Source organism: Ascaphus truei, chromosome 4, assembly GCF_040206685.1.
Source record: "Ascaphus truei isolate aAscTru1 chromosome 4, aAscTru1.hap1, whole genome shotgun sequence".
Classification (NCBI taxonomy): domain Eukaryota; kingdom Metazoa; phylum Chordata; class Amphibia; order Anura; family Ascaphidae; genus Ascaphus; species Ascaphus truei.
Genome location: NC_134486.1, coordinates 65,410,612 through 65,438,535, shown reverse-complemented (window position 1 = coordinate 65,438,535; position 27,924 = coordinate 65,410,612). Strand labels below are relative to the sequence as shown.

The 27,924-nt window shown below is 43.5% G+C and overlaps 1 protein-coding gene across 2 annotated transcripts; it reads right to left on the bottom strand.

The window, feature by feature from the left end:
• Positions 1-23: 23 nt before the first annotated feature.
• ERLEC1 (endoplasmic reticulum lectin 1) lies at positions 24-20,337 on the bottom strand. Of its 2 annotated transcripts, none has more exons than XM_075595930.1 (14): positions 20,054-20,337; positions 15,678-15,782; positions 15,161-15,241; positions 13,638-13,715; positions 11,306-11,369; positions 11,157-11,200; positions 10,113-10,336; positions 7,751-7,880; positions 7,035-7,193; positions 6,110-6,169; positions 2,991-3,115; positions 2,659-2,736; positions 2,456-2,531; positions 24-1,603 (listed from the first exon to the last, which is right to left on the bottom strand). In XM_075595930.1, exons 1-14 carry the CDS (start codon positions 20,252-20,254, stop codon positions 1,532-1,534), a joined length of 1,497 nt encoding a protein of 498 aa, XP_075452045.1. In that variant the 5' UTR covers positions 20,255-20,337; the 3' UTR covers positions 24-1,531. The 2 variants fall into 2 exon arrangements, with proteins under 2 accessions (XP_075452045.1, XP_075452046.1); XM_075595931.1 differs by lacking the exon at positions 20,054-20,337 and adding an exon at positions 18,617-18,712.
• Between the last annotated feature and the right edge of the window lie 7,587 nt (positions 20,338-27,924).

Here is a 27,924-nt window from a genome sequence, read left to right as displayed (position 1 = left end):
ACATAGTATCCGATACACCGATCTTGTTTGTCCAATCTTTATACATGCATCCCACATACCAAAGGGATTGAGGCAGTACATGCCTTAGACATAATTCAATCTAAACAGGATCCCCAATTGAATTTCTACTATCGTTAATGGAAAACTATGCATGAAAGTATTTGCATATTGGGCCACATTTTACCCCAAATTCGGCATTGTAATTATTTTACATTTGGGACAAAAATATTACCTACAGTTAACCGGAAACAGCAATCAGGTCAAATATGGCCCCATTTTATACAAATATTTTCATGTCGAATTTTGAGATTAAAAATATAGTTAACCAACCTAGGTTTACTAAACATATTGTAACATTATGTAGGTATATGATCTGTTTTTTATTTGGTCGGGGGACCATTCTGAGTTGGTAGAATTTTATGAGTAGCTAAATAAACTAGAAACTCACAATGCACTCAGATACTACCACAATTCAGTATTTGGATGTAGATATTGAACGAACTGGTGACGGACTACTGCTCTGTACACTAAATTTCAATACACATCATGCATATGTGGACACTGTTAAATAGTGTCTATTACCGTAATATTGATCATGTTAGATATTGGGAATATATATGTGTCATAGCCATGCCTTATTCAATAAATTCATTATATGTATATGATTTGTCATGATATGATCCAAGTACATTGGACTTTAACATATTTTCTATTAACCATTTTAACAGTTGATTTTTTTATTTCTGTAGCAACTGCCTCTTATTTTTTTTTAGGTAAGTTGATATAATTTCATTCAATTATTTAATAAGAATTAAGTAATGCCATTTATAGTGCTGATCTGTATCTTTCCCTTTCACTTGTATACACCGTGTAAGGTCCACACCAACAGGACATTTTAATTGTTAAAAGGTGACAAACACACAACTTAGTTTTTAACATCTTTATAGCTATATTTTGCACATAATGATGTGACGTCAGCTCATTAACATTTTTGTTTGCAAAATAAAATTTAAATATCGGCTCAATCTCACTGTAGGTTTATAAGGGTGTTTCATACACTGCTCCTGAGAAATGTTCTAATGGGAACCAGAACGATCGGAGACACACACACACACACACACACACACACACACACACACACACACACACACACACACACACACTTTCTTGCATTGTCACCCTATGTATGGATGTGTATGTCCACAAAAAACTCATACATCTCGGAAACCTGATAACTGTCAAGGCGTCCCCCCCCCCCCTCAAATTTTTTTTACTCCTGTTCTACATTTTGCTCAGTGTTTGTGAATCCTACTAATAGTTATAAAAAGTGGCATTATATAAACACACAACTTAATTTAAAAAATCTGAAAGAGGTATGACACAGATACTCATATTTAAAATTTTATGCATTACCCATTATATACAAATTCTCTTTTGTACACTTTTCGATCTTCTACTTTTGCCGACCTGAACACCAAAATGTGTTTGACTAATTACAGGTCCCTGCAGAACATTAGACTTCATTGGCATATCAGTTGGGAACTGAAAGGAGTCCATTTTCATCTGCAGTATCCAGAATTTTACATATAACTGGAGATTCCACCTACAAAAATGATAAAAACATAATGCGCTGTACGTTAGATATTACTTTACAAAAACAAGTAACACATTAGCATTTATCACACGTTTCCCAACTGTGAGGTTTTAATCTCCCTGGTGTACGGTAAGCAATGATAGACTCAGAATGACTCAGAGCAAACCGTCCACAAGGATCAATCATTTATTTCACATTTGCATGCAAAGCCACATGCTTAGGTTTCCGAGAGGCTTTTTCTTAACTTGTGTTAAAATATTCCGTTTGAGAAATGGAGACTTTAAATTACAACTAACTTTTGCTAGTTAGATTGATCACTTTTGTAATTTTATATGCAATTCAAATAAATACAATGTTTAACAGTTGCCATAACACTATAATACAGAGTATAAAAAAAAACTATAAATCTGTACACACACACGAAGAATGTGGTAATGTTTCGGCGCTGTAAAATGTGACCATATATATTATTAAAAAGAGACTTGTGGTTACCTATTGATGTATGAATGTATATCTTTATTTATATAGCGCCATTTATGTACATAGCGCTTCACAGCAGTAATACACGTGACAAATCATATAAATAACAAATAATTCAAATAACACAACGGGAAGAAGTATCAGACAAAGTGACACTTAGGAAAATGAGTCCCTGCCCTGAAGAGCTCACAATCTAATTGGCAAGTAGGAAGAACGTACAGAGTCAGTAGGAAGGTGTTCTGGTAAGTGCTTCAAAGTCACTAACCTTTACAGATTTTGGAGAACACATTGATGAGAAAAAGTGGATTTAAAAAACATTGGCAGCATTTACTTTAATGTAAAACAATGAAACAGTGATAACAAAATAACACGTATACTTACTCCAAGAATGTATTGACAAGGTTGAGGCTCAAGCATATACACAGTAACCGCATGGGGAGACTCAGACTCTTTACACCTAGAACAATGCACCAACAACAATTACCTACTGTATGTCGTTGTACCCAGACAACATTTTATTGACATCATCTGCACATTTGTAACGTGGCAGGAAAATAGTTACAGTATTTACAGACAATACTTACTTCAACTTTACAATGACCTGCCTTGGCTTTTCATTAACCTCACAAATGTCTCCACTACCGTAGAAATGTGATACCATTCTGAAAATAGAATGTTTGACACAACATGGAAATTAACTCTGTTCCAAAGACTTCATTCAAGCTTCCAAAGTTGCCTTTAACCATTTTCACTGCCAGGGGGGCAAACCAATCCTTTGCAGTGCATAGCTGGCCCCTCTGGCAGCAAAATGGTTAAACAAGGCATGCCTGAGTGGTCCTGAATAAAAGAATTGGCAAAGTTTAACAGCAACATCCAGCATTTGAAAAGATTGAACAGAATTAAAAAACTAACTTACTTTACACTTTGTATACCATCTTCTCGCATGAGGTAAGACCTAGCCATGTTCCTCTTGGTCCAGTCTATATGTTCATCCTTTTTCCAAGTGCCCACAACTACCGTTGTTTTTCCCATATCCTTATCCTACAACAGGATGTGGAAGTAATTGTCAAGCCAGTGGCAGACAAATGTCTCCCTCATTTGGGAGGGTAGCCCATCACTTAACATTTACACCAGGGCTGCACAACATGCGGCCCGCCTGGCCTCTCTGTGTGGCCCGCGGTGACTCCGGCCGGGCGCCAGTTAATTAATTAAATACATTTTTTTTTTAAAGTTTAAAAAAAATGGCGGCGATTCATACCCCTCCCCCGGGTTTTGCAGTGCGCGGGGGCAGAAGCAGCATGAGGAGGATGCAGGATGCCGGGGAGGTCAGAGCATGCCGGGGGCGGGGCTTAGTACCGGGGAGAGAGGATGTGCTGATCTAAAAGAGGTAGAGGTGCGTGTGTGTGTGTGTGTGTGTGTGTGTGTGAAAAACGGGCTGGTGGGGGGTGGGTGTGAAAAACGGGCTGGTGCAGAGGTGGGGGGGGGGGGGGGTGCTGACATGTGAGGGGGAGTGGGCTGCTGACATGTGAGGGGGGTGGGCTGCTGACATGTGAGGGGGGGTGGGCTGCTGACATGTGAGGGAGGGTGGGCTGCTGACATGTGAGGGGGGTGGGCTGCTGACATGTGAGGGGGGGTGCTGACATGTGAGGGGGGGTGCTGACATGTGAGGGGGAGTGGGCTGCTGACATGTGAGGGGGGTGGGCTGCTGACATGTGAGGGGGGGTGGGCTGCTGACATGTGAGGGGGGTGAGCTGCTGACATGTGAGGGGGGTGGGCTGCTGACATGTGAGGGGGGTGGGCTGCTGACATGTGAGGGCTGTGGGCTGCTGACATGTGAGGGGGGTGGGCTGCTGACATGTGAGGGGGGGAAGTGATGTGAGGTGCAGGGGGGTATGATGTGAGTTGCAGGGGGGAGAGAGTGTCATATTGAGGAGAGGGGGAAAGAGTGTCATATTGAGAGGAGGGGGAGAGAGTGTCATTTAGGGGAGGGGGAGAGTGTCATATTGAAGAGAGGGAGAGAGAGTGTCATATTGAGGGGAGGGGGAGAGAGTGTTATATTGAGGGGAGGGGGAGAGTGTGTTATATTGAGGGGAGGGGGAGAGTGTGTTATATTGAGGGGAGGGGGAGAGTGTGTCATATTGAGGGGAGGGGGAGAGTGTCATATTGAGGGGAGAAAGAGAGTGTCATATTGAGGGGAGGGGGAGAGTGTGTCATATTGAGGGGAGGGGGAGAGAGTGTCATATTGAGGGGAGGGGGAGAGCGTGTCATTTAGGGGAGGGGGAGTGTGTCATATTGAGGGGAGGGAGAGTGTGTCATATTGAGGGGAGGGAGAGAGAGAGTGTCATATTGAGGGGAGGGAGAGTGTCATATTGAGGGGAGGGGAGAGTGTGTCATATTGAGGGGAGGGGGAGAGAGTGTCATATTGAGGGGAGGGGGAGAGCGTGTCATTTAGGGGAGGGGGAGTGTGTCATATTGAGGGGAGGGAGAGAGTGTCATATTGAGGGGAGGGAGAGAGTGTCATATTGAGGGGAGGGAGAGAGAGAGAGTGTCATATTGAGGGGAGGGAGAGTGTCATATTGAGGGGAGGGAGAGTTTCATATTGAGGGGAGGGAGAGAGAGTGTTATATTGAGGGGAGGGGGAGAGAGTGCCATATTGAGGGGAGGGGAAAAGTGTCATATTGAGGGGAGGGGGAGAGTGTGTCATATTGAGGGGAGGGGGAGAGAGTCATATTGAGAGGAGGGGGAGAGGGTGTGATTTAGGGGAGGGGGAGAGTGTGTCATATTTAGGGGAGGGGGAGAGAGTGTCATATTGAGGGGAGGGGGAGAGAGTGTCATATTGAGGGGAGGGGGAGAGAGTGTCATATTGAGGGGAGGGAGTGTCATATTGAGGGGAGGGGGAGAGAGTGTCATATTGAGGGGAGGGGGAGAGTGTGTCATATTGAGGGGAGGGGGAGAGGGTGTGATTTAAGGGAGGGGGAGAGAGTGTTAAATTGAGGGAAGAGAGACATGGGGGGGATGCTGACATGGGATGCTGACTTGGGGGGGGGGCTGCTGACATGGAATGGGCTGGGGGGATGTGGAGGGGGTATTGTGTTTTTGATGTGGAGGGTGGTATTGTGTGGGTGAGGGGGAGAGATGGGGGTATGAGAGATAGATGGGAAGTATCATAAAGGTTGATAGTGAGGGGTGCTGGAGGAGAGATGATGATGATGATGATGATGATGATGATGATGATGATGATGATGATTTAACCCGTGCGGCCCAAATTTTTTTTTCCTTCGGCCATTATCACTTTACGAGTTGTGCAGGCCTGATTTACACTGTGTGCTGGAGACTCAATATTTGAAGTTATCATTTTCATAAGAAAAATGTCATTCTTAGTCACTCACCTCAAAGCTCGTTCTTCTAGAACAGGGGCGACCAACAGGTTGGCTTTTCAGGATATCCCTGCTTCAGCACAGGTGGTTCTATCATTAGCCCAGTCTTTGACTGAGCCACTCATTGAGGCACCAGTGCTTAAGCAAGGATATCAAGCAAGGATATCCTGAAAACCTGGCCTGTTGGTGGCCCTTGAGGACTGGAGTTGGCCGCCCCTGTTCTAGAACCTGGAGTGCACATCGTTATATTCCCTCTAGATTGTCAGCTCTGACGGGCAGGACCCTCATTACCTCTCTGTATCTGTTTGTCCTTATTTGCATGTCACTCTGCTTATGTAATTATCAAAGCTCTGTAACCCCGTTGTACCGCGCTGCGGAATATGTTGGCGCTTTACAAATAAACGACAATAATAATTATGCAAAAGAAAAGTCAGTCATCCTGCTATCAGCAGGTATCAAGCTCCACTAAAAGGTAATATGACGGGGACATCTAGTGGCAGAATAGCTTAAGGCATCAAAACATTGCAGCGTGCCGGCAGGACAGGGGGCCACAAGAAGTGAAATTCACTGAGTTCAGCTCCGGAGACCCCCTGCTTCAAACCTGTAATTAAAACCACAATGCAGCAGTTCTTTCTGATTTAAGTGTAGGACAACTCACCTCATGGTATTGATGGACGTATTTTCCATAACAGAATTCATACTTCCACCAACCAACACCCTAAAATAGAAGGGGGAAAACAGTGTACAGTATGTCTTCTTATAAAGAATGAGTCTTTGGTTTCTGGGCGCCATTTAGATTGTTAAAGTTTTATATATTACTAGGCGCTAGATCAGGGATGCGCAAAGTGGGGGGTGTGAAATTTAATAGCTACAGTACCGTCCCATCCTGTATTGTATCTTCCCTTGTGTTTGGTCTCTTTTATAACCTTAAATGTTTTTTTTCCTTTTTCCAACTGTGAAGTGCCATTGGGGAAAAAGCACCATATAAATAAAAGTTATTATTTTATTATTAATCTCACAAGATAGAGATTAAGAAAATCATGTTTTATTTTTTTTAACACTATAAAACCAAATATTGTTACGAGAAGGGCATGATAAGGGGACAAGATACTAATATTATACAAGTTAAACTCACAAGCGTCTGAGATGGATTGCTGCTTTAAAGCAGGAGACCCCATTTCTGTGTTTTAACAGGCCACTCTTGTTATCCTATTAATCCTTAATGAGTCTACACTGACAGACACACACATACATACATACATACACATATATATAATATATATATAATATATATATAAATATACATACATACATATATATATATATAATATATATATAAATATACATACATACATACATACATACATATATATATATATATATATCTATATATATATATATACACACACATATCCATGCTAATTTGCAAAATATTACTGAGGTTTTCTTACACTCCTGGAAATTACTTTTCCGAGCTACAAAATGAATGCAAATTGCACTAGAAATGATGGCGACAATCAATCACTGCAATTTGCAAGCCATTCTTGCACTTAAAAAAAATAAATAAAAGGTTCAGGCCTTACCCCATGAAAACAGTAGGAGCCACTAAGAAACTCCTTGATAAGCTGCTCATCTGTAAGTTTGGAGATGTGTGTAGTTCCCACAGTAATTTGCTGCTGGGATCCAATTGAAACGGGCTTAAGAATTGTGGAAATCTTGTCTTTTGTGGCTTGCTGTTCTTCCTGGAATCATTTTATTTCAAAGAAACTGAGTTACAAAAGAGACACTCTACATATTTTGTAAATAAAGAATCATGATTGGTCATATAGAGCAGCGATGCGCAAACTTTCCCCCCTGCATGCCCCCCCCCCCACCTTGGCTCTGGTGTCAAATGATAGTGTGGGGTCATGCGACGCAACGTTGCCATGGTGATGTGCCATCACATGACCCCGTGTTGCCATGACAATGTGTCGCTGGAAGCCAAGGTAGGCGAGTTACAGGTGCCTAACGCGGGCCCCCGGAATTTAATTTAAATGCCTTGGGGAAGATTGTAACCGTCGCGCCGCCCCCCCCCCCCACCCCCCAGTTTGCGCACCCGATAGAGGTTATGAAATATTTACTGGATAACAAAAACGGAAGTTACAGTACTAAAAGGGTATAAACAGTGGAGCTGAACAGCGCAGTTCATTTTAACAGAAAACACATAAAATAAAATGGATGTTCTATGTTTTACATTTTCTTTGTATACCGTTAGACATTGTCCTATGGTTAGATGGAATAATATGCATAACAAAATTACCTCCTTGTTTGTTTTAAAAGATGTCTTTATAGTTTCTTTCTGCTGCTCAAGTTTTTCAAGACTCTGAGGCCTCGAAGGTGATCCTGGCATTGACTGGCAAAATATATCATTTACAGGTGAGGCTCTAAACCTGTAGTAGGGAGATAGGAAGTATTTAACTAAGGCAGTGATTCCCAACAGGGGCTCCGTGGAGCAGTCCCAGGGGTTCCGCCTGGCCGCCCCAGTGGTTTCCTGGCTCTCCCGGCTCATCCTCTCCCAGGTTTCCCAGCTCTTCCACTCACCCCCCCTCCAAGCCCGCACACAGCCGTGTGTGTGTACGCATGCGCGTGCCGCCCGGCTCTTCCACTCCCCCCGAGCCCGCACACAGCCGCGCTGTAGCGTGCACATGTACGCATGCACGTGCCACCGCCTACTGCCCGCCTGCAACCTGCACGCTGCCGCTCGAGGTGGGGAAGAGAGGGAGATGGGACATGCAGGGGGGGGGGAGGGAGATGGGACATGCAGGGGGGCGGGGGGGGGTGATGTGAGGGAGATGGGACATGCAGGGGGGGGGTGATGTGAGGGAGATGGGACATGCAGGGGGGGGGGTGATGTGAGGGAGATGGGACATGCAGGGGGGGGGGTGAGGGAGATGGGACATGCAAGGGGGGGTGAGGGAGATGGGACATGCAAGGGGGGGTGATGTGAGGGACTTGCAGGGGGGGTGATGTGAGGGACATGCAGAGGGGGTGATGTGAGGGACATGCAGAGGGGGTGATGTGAGGGACATGCAGGGGTGGTGATGTGAGGGACATGCAGGGGGGGGGTGATGTGAGGGATATGCGGGGCGGGGGGGGGTGATATGATGATGATTTTACCCATGCAGCCTGATTTAAAAAGAAATAAAAAAAATATGTATTGGGGGGGTCTTTTAAAAATGTATTGCGGCGATGGGGGTCTTTTAAAAATGTATTGGTGGGGCGGGGTATTTATGTTATGTATTGCGGGATGGGGTTACATGTATTTAGAGGGGTGGGTTTTTTTGGTATGTATTTTGTGGGGGGATTGAGTGATAGTGGGGTAATTGACGGAAGGTAGGAGCGAGTGAGAGAGGGGGGGAAAGTGAGTGAGGAAAAGAGGGAGTAAGAGTGAGACGCAGGGGAGATAAATACATGCGAGGCGGGAGGGAGAGGAGAGTGGGTGTGACAGAGGAGAGAGAAATACATGGGCAGTGGGTGGGAAATAGAGGTGGCTCGTGACGGGTGAAATTAACCTAAGGCCGCGCTTTTAGTGCCGGCGACGCTGACGTCAGGCTGCGGTTGCTAGAAAAATCAAATTGAAGTGACTCCCAGCGATAGCGACCAAGCCGCCGCGCCGTCCTGTCGCTCCTACTATAAGCACACGCGACGGCGTCAATACATTTGTTTTGACGCGACGTTGCCAGCACTATAAACGCAGCCTAATATGTGTCAGCCAGATAGGGGTTCCCCGAGATTTTTCTAAATACATCAAGGGTTCCTCCAAACAAAAAAGGTTGGGAATCACTGAACTAATTTGTTAACAAGCAAGAGGGATCTGTTAAAAAGGTACAGATCCCACTAATATGACCTATTTTGAAAGTGAGGTCACTGGAATGCTGTTTAAAAGCAGATCACCAACATTATGTAAAATATATAAAAAAAAAAAATTACAAATCTGCAGGCCAGAAGAAATAAAAAGGTTATGCAAAAAGGCCTCAACCTGCAATAGTGTGTTCATGTGGCAAATACTGCTATGTATTCCCACTTTACCAAGCAGCCCAGAGCAGTTTACCATGCAGACTACAAAGGATCTTACCAGAAAAAAAAATGTTATCCTAATTTTCTTAAACAAGGTTCTTTGAGGTCTACTAATGTCACCATGTCAGACCGGCTTAGCAGCCATATTTATTGTTCATGACTAAAACACACAGCCAAAAAAATAAACAATACAAGGGGAAGCAAGGAAAAACAAGGTGTGTGAAACAGACACCAGCGCTGTAAAGAACTCTTTCAAAATAATCATGTAGGGGGAGCTGCCCCTTTAGCAGCGTCTTAGAAAAAGCAAAGCTACTGCTGGTGCAGAACACCGGAGGGCAGGTTCCAGGGCCCCTCTGTGGGCGCCAAGCATTCCATTTCAATGCTACCCACCATGGAAAGTATTACTTGCATACCTGTGCAGATATTATTTGCACCATTTTTTATTTATCCTAAAAATCTAGTGTAGTGGAGGGTCCCCAGGCAGATATTTGAGACCACGTTCTCACTTGACCCTTTACGGGAATTTTATAAGACATCATTGAGTAGGGTCTCTAAACGCGCATACATTTTGATGCATGGTAAACAATGGCTGGGTAAAACCTCACCTATATTCAGGATGGCTGCATAGAAGTGGTGTCAGTATGAGAACTTCATACTCGCATGTGGTTACTTCAGCTACGGACAGGATCTCATGTTTAGCCTCAGGGTGACAAATGTACATGACCGTACTCATCCTCGGTTGGTTCTGTTTCAAGCTGCATGGTGTCCCGTTTCCCATTTCTAATGGGTAGTATGGGGTCATTTGTCCTTCAATGTTTTTGGTGGGAATCTACAAGAACAAAAGGTTAATCGCACAAAAAAACCAGGACATGTTTTATTTCCATTTAATATTGTACTTCCTGGGTTGTACTGACAGTAATGCTGGAAGCAAAAGATGCTAATAGGGATAGCAAAGCAGAATGCAATTGTAATGAACCTAGGTCAGGTGTGGCCAACTCCAGTACTCAAGGGCCCTCCCTGCTTCAGCACAGGTTGCTCAATCAGTGGCTGAGTCATAATGATTGAGCCACCTGTGCTGAAGCAGGAATATCCTGAAAACCTGACCTGTTGGTGGCCATTGAGGACTACAGTCGGCCACCCCTGATCTAGCGCATGTCATATTATAGCTGTCTGTCTTCTGCCTCTTATGGTCTGTAAGATTGCTCCATGCAAGGTAACGGCGACAAGACCATCCCACTGTGCAAGGCAAGTGAGATATAGTGTCTAAATTAGAATGTCGGTGCAGAGCACTGCCGAGGCAAACCGAGCTGTTCAAACTGGAGCCAAGTGGGCATCTTGTTCGCTCAGCATTATACTGTATGCAAAGGATAGGATTGCCTTCACTTATCCTCCATTTCTTTGATGCAAAAATAAAAAAAGTTACAATGATTTAGGAAGGGTCTCAAGGACTGTGACTTCATATTATTTACCTCACAATGGTAGGTCTATATAAAAAATGGTGGATTCATTGGAAATGTGCAAAATAAAGACTGTGCTTTACCCTCGCTACAAAGTACCACACGCATATCTCATGGAAAAGGGAGTTTTCCTAACGGCAACAATTCTATGCCTGGCAAGTGCAGAGTAACAGCCAACGATCCCTTACTTACATGCTTATGACTTTCTGATTTCTCCCTTTCGTCCTGTTTCTCACCTGCAGGACACACACATATAGATGAATGGTGATAGAACCAACCATTGTACATTTATTCATACGATTTAATAACTAGTGTCAAGTACAATCGAGGAAGATACAAACCTGCTTCTGACAAGGAGCTCTTTTTTACCACGTTTCCGAGGTAATACTCTTGAATATTTAATTTCTAAAAAACAAAAAACAAACAACCTTTAATGATGTAATACGAGACATTATTTTCTACAAATGTATGTCTGATACAGAGAGTTGTAGAAACAGGATGGAGAGTGACAACTTTAAAAGGCATTTCCAAATTTGCTAAAATAATTACGAGAAATCTCCTGCTGTAAAATTGCCGCCATAAACAATCTCCGGCTGTAAAATTGCCGTAAAAACACCTCATTGATTCCTTATCAATCTCTACTTTTCCATAACTGCCCCTGTTTGCAGGATCTCCTTCCTAATAACAAATATTTTCTACACAAATGTTACACCGTTCCTACCGCAGGACATCACACGGCCATTTAAAACAAAATCTGTTTTATACCAAGAAATATATGTTGAGAAAATCTGATTTTCAAGTACATTGGAAGCTTCATTACAAATTTGGTATTCAATCTAATGTTATTTGGTGAAAACAGGCGCAAAATTCTCAGCGGACTGTAAATGACGGTTATTTTTTAAAAGGTAAAAGATCGGTCCGTTCCAACACTGCGCACAATTTTCAATTTGATCCAGTATCCAAAGAGATTACACAAATTAATGCTAAGCAGCCAATGTGGACCTGACTTACTACGATCTAAGTTCCTAAGACTTGGTGCCCCAGCCATTACCAAACCAATTGCTTTCATAGTCAACTCTATTCGCTCTGCAGGCCATATCAGTAAGACCTGCAAAACTGCCAGAGTTGTACCAATCTTCAAAAGTGGGGACAAAAACACTGTCTCAAACTACAGGCCAATTTCACTTCTCCCAATACTATCCAAAGTCATGGAAAAATGTGTTCAATCCCAATTAAGCGATTACTAAACCAAGATAAATTTCCCTAGCCAATTCCAATCTGGCTTTCGCCCCAAACACTCCACAGTAACTACCCTGCTAAAAGTTTGCAATGAAATCCAGTGTGGAATGGAATGGGGAAGACTCATTGGTACAATATTCCTAGATTTTGCAAAAGGCTTTTGATACTGTTGATCATGTTATCTTGCTTAAACTCCAGTCCTCTGGAATAAGGAAGCATGCTTTAAACTGGTTTAATTCCTACCTATCAGGTAAATCCCAACATGTGTCCATCTCGGGCTCTAACTCCAACCCTTTGGATATCACCTGTGGTGTCACGCAAGGCTCTGTTCTGGGGCCCCTACTCTTCTCAGTGTTCATCAATGATCTTCCTACAGCTTGTAAGGAAGCTTCAATACACATGTATGCAGATGACACAATCTTATATGCACACAGCCATAGCCTCTCCGACCTTGAACACATACTTCAATCTGACTTTTTGATACTTGAAAATTGGATTTCCCAAAACAAACTGTTTTTGAACACTGACAAGACTGTAACAATGGTATTTGGGACCAAGGCTAAATTTTTAAAGCTCCAATTACTGAGCTCCAGATCAGAACCAACGCTAATACCACCCTAACTCCTGTTACTAGTTTTAAATACTTGGGCATATGGTTTGACTCCCATTTAACATTTGGGATGCACATTGATAACCTGACATCCAAAATCTATGCCAAACTAGGTGTACATTACAGGAACAAATCCTCCCTAAGTCTGCTGGTCAGAAAGCGTATCGCACAGCAAATGCCAATTATCAACTAATGGGGACATAGTATACGGCTCGGCACCACAAACCCTCCTTAGCAAACTTGACACCCTCTACAATTCAATATGCCGTTTTATTTTCCAATCCAACTACAACACACATCACTGCGAAATACTCAAAGAACTAGATTCGTCATCACTTGAGTCTAGGCACAAAGTTCATCTTTCCTGTCTTGCCTTCAAATACTTTCTGGGCAAGCGACCCGTCTATCTGAACAAGCTCCTCACCCCTTCCACATGCAGCTCTTATCTGAGATCTGACTCCAACAGACTGTTCATTGTCCCAAGGTTCAGCAAAGTATCCGGCCGCTCCTCCTTCTCTTACGCGTGCACTCAAAAATGGAACCAGAGAATTTTGCAGCCACCACCTAAGTTCTTTCAAAACTTAAGCGGTCTCACATTTTAATCTGGTCTGTAACTGTTACATACGCTTATAATATATATAATCTTCAACTGTGCATGCAATGTCTTGTATATAATGTAGACCCGGTTCACTTATGCAACTGTATTTGTAACCATGTATTATTTTTCATCATAACACTATGACCAGGTCATACTTGAAACCGAGAGGTAACTCTCAATGTATTACTTCCTGGTAAAACATTTGATAAATAAATAAAATACCCACCTGCCCAGTCTCTTTCTCTTCATGATACTGCCGAATATGTTTTCCGTGGCATACCTCGTATGTCCAGTAAGACTCAATCTAGAATTAGAGAAGGCTGAATATTTGAAAGGAATGACAAATTTGCAATGACAAAAAGCAGCTGCTTTGTCCATTCATAATTCACATTGCTAAACACTTCACGCAGATACAAACATGTTTATACGTTCATTACCACCAAAACTTTGTTCTGATAACTTTACCGACTGTACCAGTGCATGTAAAGGTTGTAATTTTATGGTCTTCACACCCCCATTGTACTGTGGAATGTGTCAAATGATCATAATAATATTAGTCTCCTTAATTATAAAATAATGGAAATGTATGGCATGGGGTCCCTTATCCATTACTCTTCCCTCAATTTCACTTAGAAACTATATCAAAGAAGAAACGGTGTATATAAACGCATAAAATATTATATGGAAGTCAGGTATGCAGTAATGTTCTTTTCTGATTCCGTTAGGTATATAGATGTGCAGTGTGTGTGTGTATATAAAGGTACACTCCTGACGAAGAAAGACCCCAGCTTGCGAAACGCGTTGTGTGGAGAAAGAGGATTCTCCAAACCGGACAGTAGTGACGTCAGACGCCGTGCAGTCAGCCACGTGACAACCCCAGCGGCCGCTTTCGGGGGTCACAGACGGAGGACGCAGGCATTGTGGACTCACACCGTGCAGCAATTGCTGTGCTAAAGAAACTTCTATGTGCCCTGAGTGTCAGTACTAAATTGTGAGTACCCACTCAGGGGGGAACTTTTATTTATGTGTGGTATATTAAAGTTTATTTGAGCTTACTACACCATCAGTCCCCCCTCTTTTTCTCTTTCCCCCTATCCCCACACTCCACCCTACCTACGGCTACGAGTGTTGCTGCAGAGATTGGATATCACCGAGAAGCTGCTGGCGACCAGGGACTCACTTATCCATGACACACTCCCTCATTCCCTACATACCTGTGTGTGTATATATGCAGGATGCAATATTTCTGGTCATGTATGCTATGTATGTAACGTTTTTAGCTGGGCCCGCAGGAAACTGCAACAGAACAGGGCAAGGTAATCGCAAGACTGCAGCAGTACTGTCAACCAAAGCCGCATCAGTACAAGTCGCAGCCACAATGATTCAAAGAATTGTGGCTGCAAATTTCACAACAGCAGATAGCGACAAGAGTCAACGTTTCTATACTTTTGCAATGCAAGTAATTTCAGCAACTAAATATGTAACACTTTCACTGCCAGAGGGGATTGCAATGTATTGTTTGAAGGTTAAAAACGCACCTGTTTTTAAAAAAAAAATAATTATTGCTGCAAATCGTATAATTAACACCTTTAGAAAAAGGATCTCCCAGCACTGAAGGGGTCAAACCTATGGCAATGTGAACGCAAGTATGGAAAAGGACAGGATATAACAAGCCTTCTATACACAAACAGTACTTAGTTTCTTACTACTACATAGAAGCAAATTTAAAAATAAAATAAAGAACTGTACCCTATATGAACAGCTGCTTTGTTTGAAGAGAGGTTCCAACAGGTCGCCAGGGGTAGGCCCTTTATAATCGTGATTATCACCCTAAAAATGGAGAATGTTACAAAATGAACTTGCTGTCAGTGTTTGTCGAGAGAGCGAGAGTGAGAAAAAGATCTCGATATAAATAAAATAAATGTGCTCTCCCAGTAGGATGCTTATCCAACATTTCATAGTGTTTTGATAAACACATTGTGAATTGGCAGGGGGGGAGGGGGAGAGAGATAAAACAGTGCCCACTACGATGTTGTCTTTTAACTCTTGGTATAGCCATGGTGCCCAAAATGTAGAGGTCTACTGTACAGTAGCTTGCTCATCAACAGGTCTGTTAAAATGGGCTCCTTAAAACTGTATGTAATCAGGAGTTAGGTAATGGCAGTATCCAGTAATGAAATCCCAAATCCTTTGTAACAAAATGACAATATGTTTGAAAGACCGCTCCAAAGCTACAGTATAAAGAGCTTCTACCACATAACATTACCTCATTGTCATTAGCCAGTAACGGAAGCATGCATTTATATCTTTCTTTATCCGCTGTGGTCAAAATGATATAGTTATCTTCCTTGTAGGGTATACCTGTAGTAGGCTGAAAAAAAACAAAAAACAAAACAAAGAAAAGGTTTATATAAATACAGCTCAACCCCATTATAACATGATCTGTTATAATGCGAATCCGCTTATAACGCGATGCAAGCGTTGCTACCAATTTTCGGATTTATGAATACTTTACAACACGATTATTGGTATCTTAAATACTTTATTGTACAATGTATACAATTGTACATTATTTCTAACGCGATATAGCGCAATGTGATTCTTTGGACCCCAAGCACAGCGTTATAAGGGGGTGTTGAGAATATATATCGGAAATAGCCGTGTTAGTCCAGTTGCGATAATGCAGAATAAATGAGTACTTCAGTATTAGGTGATACCTTTTTTTTTGGACTAACAATTTATGTCATGGGACAAGCTTTCAAGAGTTTTCCTCTCTTCCTCAGGTCAGCGATACATACATACACACACTACCTTTTCAAACGGCTTAAAAATGCAATAGTCAACAGAACATTTTTTCTTAATGTTTTTGAAAACATTGCTTATCTGCTGCACTGGCATAGAATGTGCAAGCCCGGGCTTTTTTACCACTGGTATATTATAGAGGTGCTTTTAACATTTAGAAAACAACTGACTAACATTTAAATTTAACAAAAGCCATAGGCATAGAATAGGAAAAGTGTGTGTGTCGTGGGTAGAGGGGGTAAAAGGAAAGGATGTCAATGTAATGACACTGCTGGTAAAAATGTGACATGCTTCTAAAGCAGAACACTGCACAAAACCACAAACCAGGTCATTTGGATGAAGCTTAAAAAAGGCCAACAGTGTTAGAAGCTAGCTCTAAACTTGGATCCATCACATCCTACAGTAAGTGTAGCTGTTAGCCACAAGACAAGGACAATAACAGGAAACTGTTGTCTAAGTGAATGAGGGACAGAGCAGTTTTTCCTTAGTTCCACAATCAAAAATCCAGATCCAGATTTAGGGTCATAATTGGAAGACCCTGGTGCTTTTTGTGCTCATGTAAGGTTAACGTTAGTAGTAGTGAAAAAAGAATTGTGCATATAGCGCTATTGCAATATTAAATAATAACTAGTGTAACCTAGACACTACAAGTGTATACCCACAAAACTTATATATACAAGCAAGGCTACCAGGAAAAAAAAAAAAAAAAAAATCAGAACAAACACAATACAAATAACGAAATAATCCAGCGTATAGCAGCAATACATCAAATCAATCAAAATAGCAGATATTATCTGACCATAAAAAATATGTCCAGTCCCGTTGACTTGGGGGCCTTCAGATGTGCCTTGAAGGTTCTCACAATATGTGGAAATAAACAAAAAAAATGATCATAGTGTATACCTATACAACTGGTGATAAAACAATAATATATATATATATATATATATATATATATATATATATACTAACAAATAACACAAATTACACACGACACACACACTAACAATGTAGCAAACTGATTTAGACTAACATAACAATACAACACCTAAATGATGGTCTAGAAACTAATTCAATAAAGGACTAGTTTAAATAAAAAAAATATAAAATTAAATGCAAATATTTCATACACAGGAAGTTGAGACTGATGGTACACTGCTCCAGTAGGGAAAAATTAGAATCCTACTTACAACAAGCAGGATTCAAGATCGCGTTATGAATAATTTCTGCACCGATTGGCAGACCTCAGGGCAGGACGTCCAAGATGTTTCCCCAGATTTCAGGCACTACCGTCGTATGTGCCGTCGCTCTGGTCCCACCTCCACTGGTCTCCTTGCTCAGGCAGAGCGTCACTCACACTGTCGCCGTACAGGCAAAGTTCCCCACAGAGGTCCACTTTTCTCAAACTCCCATAGTTACCCTACGCGTTTCGTGAAAATGGTTTCACTTCCTCAGGGAGTGGAAAGTGGACCGGGTGGAATAGTGCAGCACTGAGCGGAGAGGGGGACTTGCATCCGTGTGCGCGCGCGCAACCCAGGAAATACACAGAGATTCTGTGGGGGACTTTGCCTATATGGCGTCGGTGTGAGTGACGCTCTGCATGAGCAGGGAGACCAGTGGAGGTGGGACCGGAGCGACGGGACATACAACGGTAGTGTCTGAAATCTGGGGAAACATCTTGGACATCCTGCCCTGAGGTCTGCCAATCGGTGCTCAAATTATTCACAACGCGATCTTGAATCCTGCTTCTTTTAATTTTTCCCTACCGGAGCAGTGTACCATCAGTCTCAACTCCCCGAGTATGAAATATTTGCATTTCATCTGATATTTTTCATTAAATTAGTAATTTATTGAATTAGTTTCTAGCCCATCATTTAGGTGTTGTATTGTTATATGTTAGTCTAAGTCAGTTTGCTACACTGTTAGTGTTTGTGTCATGTGTGTAATTTGTGTTATTTATTCAGTTGTATAGGTATACACTATGATCAGTTTGTTTATTTCCACATATTGTGAAACAACTTTCAAGGCACATCTGAAGGCCCCCCAAGTCAACGGGACTGGACATTTTTTATAGTCAGATTATATCTGCTATTTGGATTGCTTGATTTATTATTGTTAGGCGCTGGATTATTTTGTTATTTGTAACGTTAGTTGTAGTCAAACCAGTGCCTTGTCCTAAATATTTAACTGCCTTCACAAAACTTGTGCAAATGTGATGTCCTGGGCAACCCAAGCGTCAGTCTCAAGTGTCCTAATACCTTTACATCCCAAGGTAGGAAATATTTGTTTTTTATTATTAGGACATTATTTAGCTAGCAGTCACTCAAGAAGCGAAGGCCCTGACATTCCCCGTCTGCTGCAATTATACATTTCTGAGCTGTCCTAGTAAAATTACACACACACCCTGGGTATACAGCAGATTTACAAAGGTAACTCAGCTCCTGTTTGGACCTGCTACAGTTTCTGCTCTCCCCCTCTCTTGTCGTGTCCCATCCCCTGCTCTCTCTCCCCCTCTCCTGTCCTATCCACTGCTCTCTCTCCCCCCCCCCCCATCTCTCCTGTCACATCCCCTGCTCTCTCTCCCCCTCTCCTGTCCTATCCCCTGCTCTCTCTCCCCCTCTCCTGTCCTGTCACATCCCCTGCTCTCTCTCCCCCCATCTCTCCTGTCACATCCACTGCTCTCTTTCCCCCCTCTCCTGTCACATCCCCTGCTCTCTCTCTCTCTCTCTCTTTCTCCCCCCTTCTCCTGTTACATCCCTTGCTCTCTCTCTATCCCCCCCTCTCCTGTCACACCCCCTGCTCACTCTCCCCCTCTCCTGTCCTGTCACATCCCCTGCTCTCTCTCTCTCTCCCCCCCCTTCTCCTGTTACATCCCTTGCTCTCTCTCTCTCCCCCCCTCTCCTATCACATCCCCTGCTCTCTCTTTCCCCCTCTCCTGTCACATCCCCTGCTCTCTCCCCCTCTCCTGTCGTGTCACACCCCCTGCTCACTCTCCCCCTCTCCTGTCCTGTCACATCCCCTGCTCTCTCTCTGCCCCCTCTCCTGTCACATCCCCTGCTCTCCCTCTCCCGTCACATCCCCTGCTCTCTCTCCCCCTCTCCTGTCACATCCCCTGCTCTCTCTCCCCTGTCACATCCCCTGCTCTCTCTCCCCTGTCACATCCCCTGCTCTATCCCCCCCTCTCCTGTGACATCCCCTGCTCTCCCTCTCCCTCCTGTCACATCCCCTGCTCTCTCCCTCTGTCACATCCCCTGCTCTCCCTCTCCCTCCTGTCACATCCCCTGCTCTCCCTCTCCCTCCTGTCACATCCCCTGCTCTCCCTCTCCCTCCTGTCACATCCCCTGCTCTCCCTCTCCCTCCTGTCACATCCCCTGCTCTCCCCCCTCTCCTGTCACATCCCCTGCTCTCCCTCTCCCTCCTGTCACATCCCCTGCTCTCTCCCCCCTCTCCTGTCACATCCCCTGCTCTCTCCCACCTCTCCTGTCATATCCCCTGCTCTCTCTCCCCCCTCTCCTGTCACATCCCCTGCTCTCTCTCTCCCCCCTCTCCCCCCACATCCCCTGCTCTCTCTCTCTCCCCCCTCTCCTGTCACATCCCTGCTCTCTCTCCCCCCTCTCCTGTCACATCCCCTGCTCTCTCTCTCTCCCCCCTCTCCTGTCACATCCCCTGCTCTCTCTCCCCCCTCTCCTGTCACATCCCCTGCTCTCTCTCCCCCCTCTCCTGTCACATCCCCTGCTCTCTCTCCCCCCTCTCCTGTCACATCCCCTGCTCTCTCTCTCCCCCCTCTCCTGTCACATCCCCTGCTCTCTCTGCCCCTTATGTCACTGAGCGATCACTAACCAACGAGAAGTCCGGGCCGGGCCAGCTGAGCCGGAAGGGGATGTCATCACTGAGGATTGGCAGAGTTTTGCCGCCACAGGTCGCCCTGAAGACACCGCACAAAACGAGCAGCAGCGGGGTCCCGCCGGACACAGCCCGGCTCCTCCTCCTGCACATCCTCTCCCCGCCGCAGCACGGCTCGCCCCCGCCGCCGAGCAACATCCGCCGCTGCTCCACAGCAAGGCACCCCGGGCACTCACACGCGACGCGACCAATCAGAGAGCAGCACAGCGCACAGACCACCGCGCGCGCCACGTCTCTTCCGGGAGGAGTGAAGCCGGCTTCTAGAAACTACAGCTCAGCACTTCCGGGATGAAGGCAGCCGGGAAGGTTCAGAACTTGACCAAACTGTCCCACCGCTTTTCTGTACACGTCATATAACTTCATTAAGAACACGAAACAATGTGCAGACGCGGTGGCTGCTCGCTTGTTGCGCAGATGCAGCAAGCGTTGGCCGCCCACACCGGACAATCCTCCCATATTCTTTGTGGGAACTTGGATGACAAATATTTAAGAGATTAGGAGTATTTTGTTTGGGAAAGATACTCATGTTTTTGCTAATATGTCCATTTTCGAATGATTCCAGGGTCCAATAAATGTTAAAAGAAAATGTAGTTTTGAAGTGAAACTTTTTTGCTGGCTGTTTGCTGTTTAACAAACTCAGGTACATAGGGATAGAACCCAGAAACCGAAGGACTGAGGCCAGTGTAAAGAAATTGAATCCAAATTGTTGGATTGGGCAGTAAGAAATAAAAAGAGTAATGGGGCAGCCCTGGGTCAAATACTGTAGTTGCATAGTCACAAATGAAAGTACTGACTTGGTTATCTAATGTAGTAAACACAAATGTAATGCATCTGGGGAAAAGGTGGTATATTAGCAAACATTTTTCTCAATAATCCTTTTTATATATATATCTTTTTTTAATACGTGATGCTTTGGGCTCTGAATGATCTTTTGCAAGCTCTGGAGAGAGTAAGTACATTTTTGGATACATTTTATTTGCTGCAACAGATTTTTGTGTAAGTGCATATTTTTTTCTATTAACAGAAACCTGTGACCCTGCCAAATATTTATTTTACAGCTTATTTTTGCATAATATCTCAGATGGTGGCAGTGTATAGATATGATTGCAATTCAGTAAAGGGTTAATATTAAAAAAATTGAAAGTACCTTTGCAGAGGAGAAAGGTGAGTTGGCTAGAGAAGCCGTGTATTAACCTTGATTGCATATCCTAAGTCACGTGCTCACTTGTGTGCTGTTCGTGACTGGTGGTATATGGGGACGCATTTAGGGGAGATATTGTCCATTTGAGGGAACTTTGCGACGGTGAAAAGTAGGACAGCTTGCAAGCTGTGTATTAACTCTTGTCCCGTATGCAGGACACGCTCACAAGTGTGCCATACGTGACCTTCACAGTGAATGAGAGTAAATCGGTTTCACTGCACAGATTTGTCCTATTCCGTTAGTGTCTGTAGTAAGGTATTTCAATAGCTCTAGTTTCACCAAGAGGAAGCATATGTCCCAATTGGTTTCTCCACGTTGTAACCCTCTGGTATAATTGGATAGGCAAGACTGGTAGATCAAAGTGATACAAAAGGTGATCTGCGCTCATAAATTGTATTAAAAGTGATTAGTGATTTTGTGACCCTTATGGGAATTAAAACAACCTGATTAGGATGAGGTTTATGCCGCTGTTCTTGTGGGATGGCTCAGCACTCCAGAACTAGTACAAAACAAAAAGAAAAACAGCGCAAAAAAACCTCATAGTGTAGTATATTAAAAAGTAAATATTTTATAACAAAGGTGAGTATTGCACGTACATCAAGATTAAAAATACACAGCATTACATGTTAGGAACATGTTACCACTCGGCGAACAGCAACACAGGAACACGTTGTACAGGCTTGGGTTTCTCTCCTCTGGTAGCAGGGACCCAGGATCGAAAATCTCCGCTCCAAATTGAAGTTCCTCACTTCACGGTAGGGACGCCACTGCCGTTGTAGAGGAGGCTACTCTCCTTGCCGGTTCCGGGTTGCTCCACGTGTATGCGTGACGTCATCAATTGGCGTCTATCCACAGTTCGCGTCGTGCCGCGCTGGGTTGTAAGGCAAACCAGCGAGTGTCCCGAACACAGGGACAGGGACAGGGACAGTGCTGCTCAGAGAATAAACGCCTCAATGGGTATAGGATATGGAACGCGCCCTCTCCTACGCGTTTCGTATAGATAATACTTCTTCAGGGAAGTGATGAAGAGAACTGCATGCAATACCATTCGCGACTGCTACGTCCCGTTTTTAGAACCTGGCCCCTGAAAAGCAGGACTTAGAACATTTCTTGAGTTGAAAATCCCTGAAGCTGGCTCGGGTCTATTTCTCAAAGAGCATCTTTTTCGTATCTTGAATTTGCCGCTGATGGTTTGGCACTTGAAAATCTGAGGTCCTGATTGGCTGCAAGGTTTCTAATAGGTTTTGGAGTCCCATTCAGAAACCACTACAGCCAATCAGCGTGTGGGAATTTCCCTGCCAGCCTATCACCGATTTGCCGGTATTCTGATGCCGGGTGGGTACCTTTTTCAATTCTGCTAAGGAGCATGCGCCAACCTGGCACCTCTTAGCATATTGAGCCCCCTGCTGTCCCAGGCTCCTCAAAGTCTGGGGTTGGGCAAATGGTTGCCGGATAGCCCTTTGTTAGCCCAGGATGTGGGTACTCAAGTATAACTGCAGTACCCCCACAGTTCATTCACAGGCTACAAGTATATACACTTATCAAATAAAAACCTTTAATAAAATATACTGCGACTCTGTACTTTGTGTTAAAAATGTCTAAGTCTTCTTTTCTGGTGTCAGGGATAGAATAAGAATATATATATATTCCCTACTCTTACTAGCCTCATCCCTGCCACACTGTAAAAACCTGACTTTATTTTTATTCCACAAATAAAAGCCTCACAGCTTTACCACATAGCCGGGGAACCCCCTGAACCCCTATACCAGGTTCAGGGTGACTGGGCATGAACTGGGCATCCCACCTTATGCTAGGGTCTGTACTGTTCTGGGTACCATGATACCCTATGCCCCGTTTTCACCTTTCTGGTCTGTGCTGAAGCAGGGACCCTGGCGGTGTTGCAAGAACATTTCCAGGGTAGGATTTTGACTGGAGCACTGTGCTTCAATGTGCCCGAGAATCTTACCTGATTCTCAGGTACATCTTTGGGGTATCCAGTAACTCAGGGAACCCTCTACATAGCCACAATCTGACAAGATTTCATCCGCAAAACCCCCTCTGAAACTCCCAGCCCCGCACTCCTCCATATTTTAAGGATGTTGGAGGCAACATCGTATTTTGATAGAGGAAGAGTGCAGCCCCCCCGAGGGACTGCTATTTCAGTTAGGGGGTTGACTACCTTAAAGGGTTAACTGTATGGGTTCACTCAGGATAACACCCCTCTCCCATCACATGGTGTAGTGACTTGGCAGGAAAGAAGCCACTCCCACTTTATGCATGGTGATGATTGACGTCTCCATCAGGGTATAAATAGCCTGATAGATGGTTCTAAAGCAGGGTTGCACAAACCAAGCCCCGCGTTCTTTCCCACAACATTAAAGTTGGTTGCCAGGACAGCATGGAGCCTCTGTAACTGCCTCTTACCTTCTATCCAGCTTCTCCTCCAGCATTGTCTGGTAGCTATGTGTTGCCATGACGCTGCAACGTCGCAGAGGAAATGATGCTGGAGAGCAGGTAAGAGGGCAGGGAGGGCGCGAGATAAAGTTTGCACACCCCTGTTCTAGAGGTTAGGCTCCTCTCAGTGGCAGTTAGAGGGCCTCACAGTGAAGTAGTGTGTGTATATAGTATATATATATATTAATATTGTGTGTATATAGTATTATATATATATTAATATTGTCCTGTATCTGCTTGTTTTGTAGTTGGGTAGATAGTGCCCTATCCAGTTAGCTTCTGTAGTAATGTATTTCGATAGCGCTCTAGATTCACCAAGAGGAAGCATATGTCCCAATGGGGTACTCCACATAGTAGCCCTGGGGCATAGTTGGATAGGCCAAACCGGAAGGCCTGCAGCTAACTCAGACCTAGCGTGCTGAGAAGAGATGCACAATATGCAGCACCAAGATAATAAGTTATCTAGAAGCAGGGGTGGGTGTTCAACTCCATTCCTCCAGCATATTCCAGCTTCAGCACAGGTGACTCACTCAGTCCCTATTTCAACACAGGTAACTCAGAAGCTCATGTGCTGAAGCTGGGCTATGCTGACAACCTGAACTGTTGGGGGGGCTTGAGGTCTGCAGTTGGGCACCCAAGGTGTATGGATGTACAAATCGTGTAAGGTCATCAGTTTGTAATGGAAGATTGTTCTTATGTGAAGAGCATTATCACCAGCTGTCAAAGCGCTTGTTTGTACTATAAAAGTTCCTGGCGCCCATCCTTGTTCCAGCTACATATCTACCCCCAGCCCGTACGGACCCAGCACCCCAACAAGGTATGAGAGACTGTATGTATATAAACACCAATGTAAACTCCTTTAGAGCTGTTCAAAGAATGTTCAATCCGCGCTCTGGCTTCCTATGAAAATCTTCAAGTAGATTCACTCCGTCCTCTTGCTGCTCCTATTCCGTGAAGGCACCCCTCCTCCACCAATATCCACCGCAGGGATAACTCCAACAGCGGATCACTCACAGGGAGAAAGAAAGCAAAGAAGCGCACCAAGGATGAAGAGCATGTATTTAAAAATACAATAAAAGTGCAAGTATTAACTTACATATAGGTTAGGGTTAGTAATCCAGTAAAAGATAGACAGTCCAGGCTCTGATCTCATCACCGGTCTGCATTGGGGTCTGGAGGTGGGTCCTGGGTTGGTGTGTGTCTGTCCCGCACGCTGGGACTCTCTGATACGGCAGGGTTCTGCACCGCTTCCGGGTATCGCATCAGGCCCAGTCCCTACAGGTCTTCTGATAGCTGGCTGCTGGTATAGCCCTGTGTACTCCGTACATACAGTTAGTCTTGCCGGGAGGTTTACGGAGGTGTGGCAACGAGGGGGACTGCTAGATGCGAGTGACGCGACATCCGGAAGCGGTGTAGAACCCTGCAGTGTCAGAGTCCCAGCTCTCGGGACAGACACACACCAACCCAGGACCCACCTCCAGACCCCAAAGCAGACCGGTGATGAGATCAGAGCCCCGACTGTCTATCTTTTTCTGGATTACTAACCCTAACCTATATATAAGTTAATACTTGCACTTTTATTGTATTTTGAAATACATGCTCTTCATCCTTGGTGCACTTCTTTGCTTTCTTTCTCTTTTAGAGCTGGCCATACAGGGTTACTCAAGCAAGTGCTTGCCATAACAGACTTCATACACTTATCCTCTTGTTTCATGTGCCTGGCCATCAGAAAACAAAAATTGATGCAAGAGATATAGGGCCATATTTACAAAGTCGTAAAACACATTACAGCGGATTCTGGGGATAAGCCGCAATGGCTTTACATAACTTTGTAAATGCATCCATAATTTTTAGGTAAAAACACTTGTCTTTAAATGTTCACGAAACCCATATTTTCGGTCAAAACTAAAGTTATCACTGTTTTAGAGGTTAGTAGTCGAAAACAAAATTCTATATGATCAACTATGCCAAGAGCTTTTGTTTGTGGTTTACAACAGCCACACTATGACCTCGGTATTACAAACAGAAAAGGTGGGTGGGAGTTAACAGGTTCTTCACTTTATAAACACTGCACACAGTAATATATAGATCTCCTGTATGCTGAATGTGCATAGAGGCGAGTTGGGCCACGAGGTGCATACATTGTTAACCTCTGCACTGCCAAAGGAGCCAGCAAAGCAATCTGTTGGCTTTTCCATTAGTGAAGTGGTCAAATAACCAAATCATGGGGGTCAAAGTGAAGTGGTCAAAACAAAACCAAATCTTATTTAACGCCTTCACTGTCAGAATTGCCATTGCACTGCAATGCACTATTGTCACTTCTGGCAGCAAAAGGGGCTAATAAATAATTTGTTCCATGAATGTTGTACTTTAAATCTTTACATTTTCATGTTATGTTTTAAAGGAAGTGTCTTTGAGCATGCAAATAGTTTCCTAACAGCAGTTATTTTCTACAATCGATTATACCACACTGCAGAATATGTTGGCGCTTTATAAATTATAAGATACCCAATTGCATTTGAGAAGCTACTTCAATGAGAGTATAACATTTAACAAACGACAAACATCTCATATACTGTTTCATAACAAATTTATTATACTAGTTTGATAACGTGTATTATTGCAGAATTAATATAGTAAAGAGGTATTGAACCAATGTTGTGCTTGGTTTTGGAATTAATAGTATAGAGTTTCACAGTATGACTAATCCCTCCACACGTTCGTACTTTATATGCATAACTGTAAACAATCGACCACTGTAATGTTGTGACTTCACTTTCTTCCCTACACATTCTTATGAGAATGCACATTTTATTCAAGTTTACAGACAAAGAAATATGTTTTCATTTACAGACAAAAACAATTAGAAATGAAATCCCAAGTACAGTATCTGAGATGCACTTCACTACCATGCCCTTAGACAAACCAGAAGGAAATGCTGGTCATCTGTTTGAAAATACATTACATAATTGTATCATGTCTGTAGATCTGGAAGCTAGAAACCATTGTGTTCATAGTATTGAACAGACTGAACGTAGACAACTTGAATACAGAAGCTTATTTTCCCCTTACAAGGAAAAAATGGTCTGTATCAGATCTAGGGCCCCGTTTACAGTAAAAAAAAAGGGGGGGGGGGTCCCACTTTCAGACCCATTTTACAAAGATCTGTATTACCATGCAAAGTCTCTGGTTGGATGACATTTGTTATAAAATAATTTTTTGCTGCTTGTTCCGTTATCATCCATCACATTTTTTCTTTCAATTACAAAGCAAATATTCCCAAGTTATTTCATTTATTATGACCCTTGTAAATCAACCTTTAGTAACAATAACTAACTATAGACTTGTCTTTTTTTATTTTATTTTTTAACTAGTTGTTGAAAAGTTTGGTGAATATCAATGTTTAGAGGAGAAATTCTAATCACCTTGGGAATATACAACAAAAAACAGACAAAGATGCCCAAAGCTCCTTCCAATGTGACTAAAATACACAGTGCAATACCTATATATTCTCTTGAAAAAAGGGTCATTTAGTTTAACCCTTTGGCCAAAGCGTCTTAAGCCTGCTGCCACTTTCAAGGCATGACTGTAGCAGATCCTAACACTCCCTGGGTTAAAATTATTATTAACCTGTATAATTACAGTTAGAATGATCACATTGGATCTGTCGTAACCTGGCAAAATGAAACTGACCTGCCAACTTGGAAAGTGGGGAGGCGCAAGCTTAAACCTTGGGGGGGAGGGGCCACTACCTTCCCAAAAGCAGCTGAGACCAGCTGCACACAGTTAATAAACACACAGATACCCAACAAGCTCTGAGAAACCCCTAACATTACCACATAATCTATATGTATGCAAGTGTCTGTTTTTTGTTGTATACATTTAGCCACGCCCACCAGCACTCCTTTTGACACTTTTATACATATATATATATTATGTGTTAATGTTAGGGGTTTCTCAGAGCTTGTTGGATATCTGTGTGTTTATTAACTGTGTGCAGCTGGTCTCAAGCTGCTTTTGGGAGGGTAGTGGCCCCTCCCCACTTTCCAAGCTGGCAGGTCAGTTTCATTTTCCCAGGTTAAGACAGATCCAATGTGATCATTCTTCCTGTAATTATACAGGTTAATAAGAATTTTAACCCAGGGAGTGTTAG

Coding starts and splice junctions, on each gene's coding strand:
- ERLEC1 (XM_075595930.1), bottom strand. CDS start 20,254: ATGTTGCTCGGCGGCGGGGGCGAGCCGTGCTGCGGCGGGGAGAGGATG. Junction 11,201..11,305: donor GAGCTCCTTGTCAGAAGCAG/GTTTGTATCTTC, acceptor TGTGTCCTGCAG/GTGAGAAACAGGACGAAAGG. Junction 7,881..10,112: donor TGCAGCCATCCTGAATATAG/GTGAGGTTTTAC, acceptor TCCCTACTACAG/GTTTAGAGCCTCACCTGTAA.